The sequence below is a fragment of the Tupaia chinensis genome, unplaced genomic scaffold, assembly GCF_000334495.1.
Source record: "Tupaia chinensis unplaced genomic scaffold, TupChi_1.0 Scaffold000395_1, whole genome shotgun sequence".
In the NCBI taxonomy this organism is placed as follows: domain Eukaryota; kingdom Metazoa; phylum Chordata; class Mammalia; order Scandentia; family Tupaiidae; genus Tupaia; species Tupaia belangeri.
In genome coordinates this window covers 566,032-569,341 of record NW_006159897.1, presented here as the reverse complement: position 1 = coordinate 569,341, position 3,310 = coordinate 566,032, and the positions used below count along the sequence as shown (strand labels likewise).

At 37.1% G+C, this 3,310-nt stretch overlaps 1 protein-coding gene across 3 annotated transcripts in view; it reads left to right on the top strand.

The window, feature by feature from the left end:
* Nucleotides 1–3,310, top strand: part of XPOT (exportin for tRNA) — a 46,562-nt gene that overhangs the window by 3,384 nt on the left and 39,868 nt on the right. For all 3 annotated transcript variants that reach the window (XM_006154136.2, XM_014590033.1, XM_014590034.2), the window contains exon 2: nucleotides 897–1,030. In XM_006154136.2, the coding sequence (XP_006154198.1) occupies nucleotides 971–1,030 (60 nt within the window). In that variant the 5' untranslated portion in view covers nucleotides 897–970. The remainder of the gene's footprint in view (nucleotides 1–896; nucleotides 1,031–3,310) is intronic.

The following is a 3,310-nucleotide window of genomic DNA, read 5'->3' as shown; positions in this document are numbered from 1 at the left end:
CTCCATTCTCCTCTCGGGATCTTGGGCATGCACGCACACGCGCCTGGCGTGAGTTTTTAAGCCACCGGGTCTGGGACGCAAACCGTGGTCGACTACATGGGAGTCCAGCGACATAGCCATTACGCTAACTGCTGGTCCCAGCCATTTTATTTTTTTTTTAAAGTGGTTTATGATATTGGTATCTAGAAGTAGACACATTATTATAATTACCGTAATAAGATAGTCTGGGTTTATCTTTTTTTATCTTAATACAGTTGCACAGTTGCATTTTGAAGTATGGGAGATAATAAGTAACAACTCTATACATTAGATCATTTAAAGTGGAAAATAATTACTTTCTTTACTTTATTGAAGATCTTGAAGACAGAATCTAAGAGCATTAATGACATACTTTAGATTTTTAGCAATAACACATAAGGGGAACCAGCAGATAGTGCACATCACTAGACTCCCATGTAGTCCACTGCAGTTCAAGTCCCCTGGATGCTGCAGCCTAAAAGACACACCAGGCATGCACATGCTGAAAATCCCAGGAGAATGGAGGAGAGGGATTGCAGGCTTGGCCATCGCCCCTGGGAGGTTATTTCTCACTTTCTCTGTCTCTGACTCTCTCTATCTCTCTGGTGAGCATTCATGCCTGTTAGCAAAAATCTCTCTTAAAAAAAAAAAAGAAAGAAAGAACGAAAGAACACATTAGCGGAGTTTTTAGCAGGACTCATTCTTTTCTGACTTAGGCTCCTTTAGTTGTAATTGTGCTGTAATTTAGTTGTAAATTTCAATGGAAGTTCTTTAACAATTAAGCCTCTGCAAAATTTTATCCACTTGTTATATTCTGAATAAGCATCTATTTTGTTATATAAGGATTGTTTTCTCTTAACTTTGTTTTTTGTGTACAGATGTTTTTGGATTCTTCTGTGGGATCAGAAGGCACGCCTATTGTAATCAGAAAACTCCAAGTATAGCAGCAGGGATGGATGAACAGGCTCTTTTAGGACTAAATCCAAATGCTGATTCAGACTTTAGACAAAGGGTAAGTTAGTCTGCTTAATCATTGTTTAAAGCACGTTGCCACAGAGTTACATGAGAAGACTTGAATAAAAAACGCATCTGGTAATAAAGGTCTCATTTTGGGTAGAAATGAATGGAGACAAACACTTTGATATATTTGAATATTTGAAATACAGAAACAGAGTTGTGACTTATTTTCTGTTTAGCTGGCTGAACAAAAGTATTAAAATCTCATATGATTCAATGCAACATCAGTCATTATTTCTAATTATTTAAAAGTTGTAATCCAGAGGATTGTTCAAGGATGTTCTAGATGTAGCAGACATGCACATTTTATTTTCTCATTGCTTGACCTGGTCTATACAAATTATTTAACCCTTGGGGTAGTGACACTTAACATCCCTGTTATTTAGTCCGGTCAGACATGAAAATAAGCAGTTATAATATGCCATGTCTCAAGTTAGTAGAATGATTACACGACAGGGAGTCCATTATGAGGTAATGGGATATTTGGATAAATGTTAACAATTAAACAATGTGGGCTGTAACTGTAATCATGACTATAGCTAAATGATAAAAGAAGAATCCACTGAATAAACCTTTAATTAATTTTTTAAAGACGTGTGGGCGTTTTGAAGTATAGAGTAAGTAGGAGAGTCGTTTTCTAATCTTTATACTTTTTATAGCAGACTACTTTTTATAAATGAACTAAATGAGGTTAACAATCTCACGAAACATTACAGCGGTTTGTGTTCTGCTTTTAAGCTATAATATTTTTAAGTAGTAAAAAAGAAGTCCCACATAGTTTCTCATGTGATATGTGCATGCCTCTGTTACTGAATAAGTAACTAGCCCTCTAGATACAAGAAAATAACAGGAATTGAAATTTAACTATCTGGCTTGGAAGGTATCTGTCAAATTAGTTTTAGGACGTTGAGATATTAAAAGTTGGGACCAGCAGTTGGCGTAATGGCTATGTTGCAGGACTCTCATGTAGTCGACTGCGGTCCGAGTCCCAGACCTGGTGGCTTAAACTCGTGGGGTGTGTGCATGTGTGTACAAGATCCTGAGAGGAGAATGGAGGAGAAGGGATTGCGGCATGGCCATCCCCCCGGGGGGTGATTTCTCGCTTTCTGTCCCTCTTGTCTTTGTCTTTTTGGCAAGCGCATGTGCCCTATAGCAAAAAACTCTCCAAAAAAGACCAAAAAAAGATATTGGAAGTTTATATCCTCTTTGTATAAACAAAACTTTTTTCATAGGAATTTAAGCTATCTACCTTCAAACATAGTTAAAGCTTCTTATCTTTACCTTCAGTCATGTTTAATATTGCATGCTTATAACTAAGAGACTTTGACCACTTGTTTAGTTATTAGATGACCTTTCCTGTTATTTTCTTTATGTAATTTTTTTGAAATCTTTTTTTGTAGAGGTTTTGCCTTAGGTGGCAAGCGCATGTGCCCTATAGCAAAAAACTCTCCAAAAAAGACCAAAAAAAGATATTGGAAGTTTATATCCTCTTTGTATAAACAAAACTTTTTTCATAGGAATTTAAGCTATCTACCTTCAAACATAGTTAAAGCTTCTTATCTTTACCTTCAGTCATGTTTAATATTGCATGCTTATAACTAAGAGACTTTGACCACTTGTTTAGTTATTAGATGACCTTTCCTGTTATTTTCTTTATGTAATTTTTTTGAAATCTTTTTTTGTAGAGGTTTTGCCTTAGGGCAATATGTGTTTATTGAAGAGAGAAAGGGAGACAGAGATAATGAAAGGGAAATTGAGAAATCACCCCCCACCCCAGGCAGGATGGCCATACTGCAATCCCTTCTCCTTCATTCTCCACCTAGCATACACATGTGCTTAGTGAGAGTTTCAAGCCACCAGGTCCAGGAATTGAACCACAGTTCAAGTGATAGTCAACCAAGTGATAGTCCAGCAATGTAACTGCTATGCTATCTGCTGGCCCCGAAATCTTTGTTTGTTTTTCTTTTTAATTTATTATTATAACTTATTTTTTTAATTTATTTTTTAAAGAATTATTTTATTTAATTTTATTTCAAATTTTTTTTTCTTTCTTTCTTTTTTGGAGAGAATTTTGCTATAGGGTGCGTGCACTCGCCAGACAGACAGAAAGCGAGATATCACCATCCGGGAGGTATGGCCATGCTGCAGTCCCTTCTCCTTTCTCCTCTTGGGACCTAGGGTACACACGCACACGCGCCCGGCATGAGTTTTAAGCCACCGGGTCTGGGACACGAACCACGGTCGACTACATGGGAGTCCAGCAACATAGCCATTA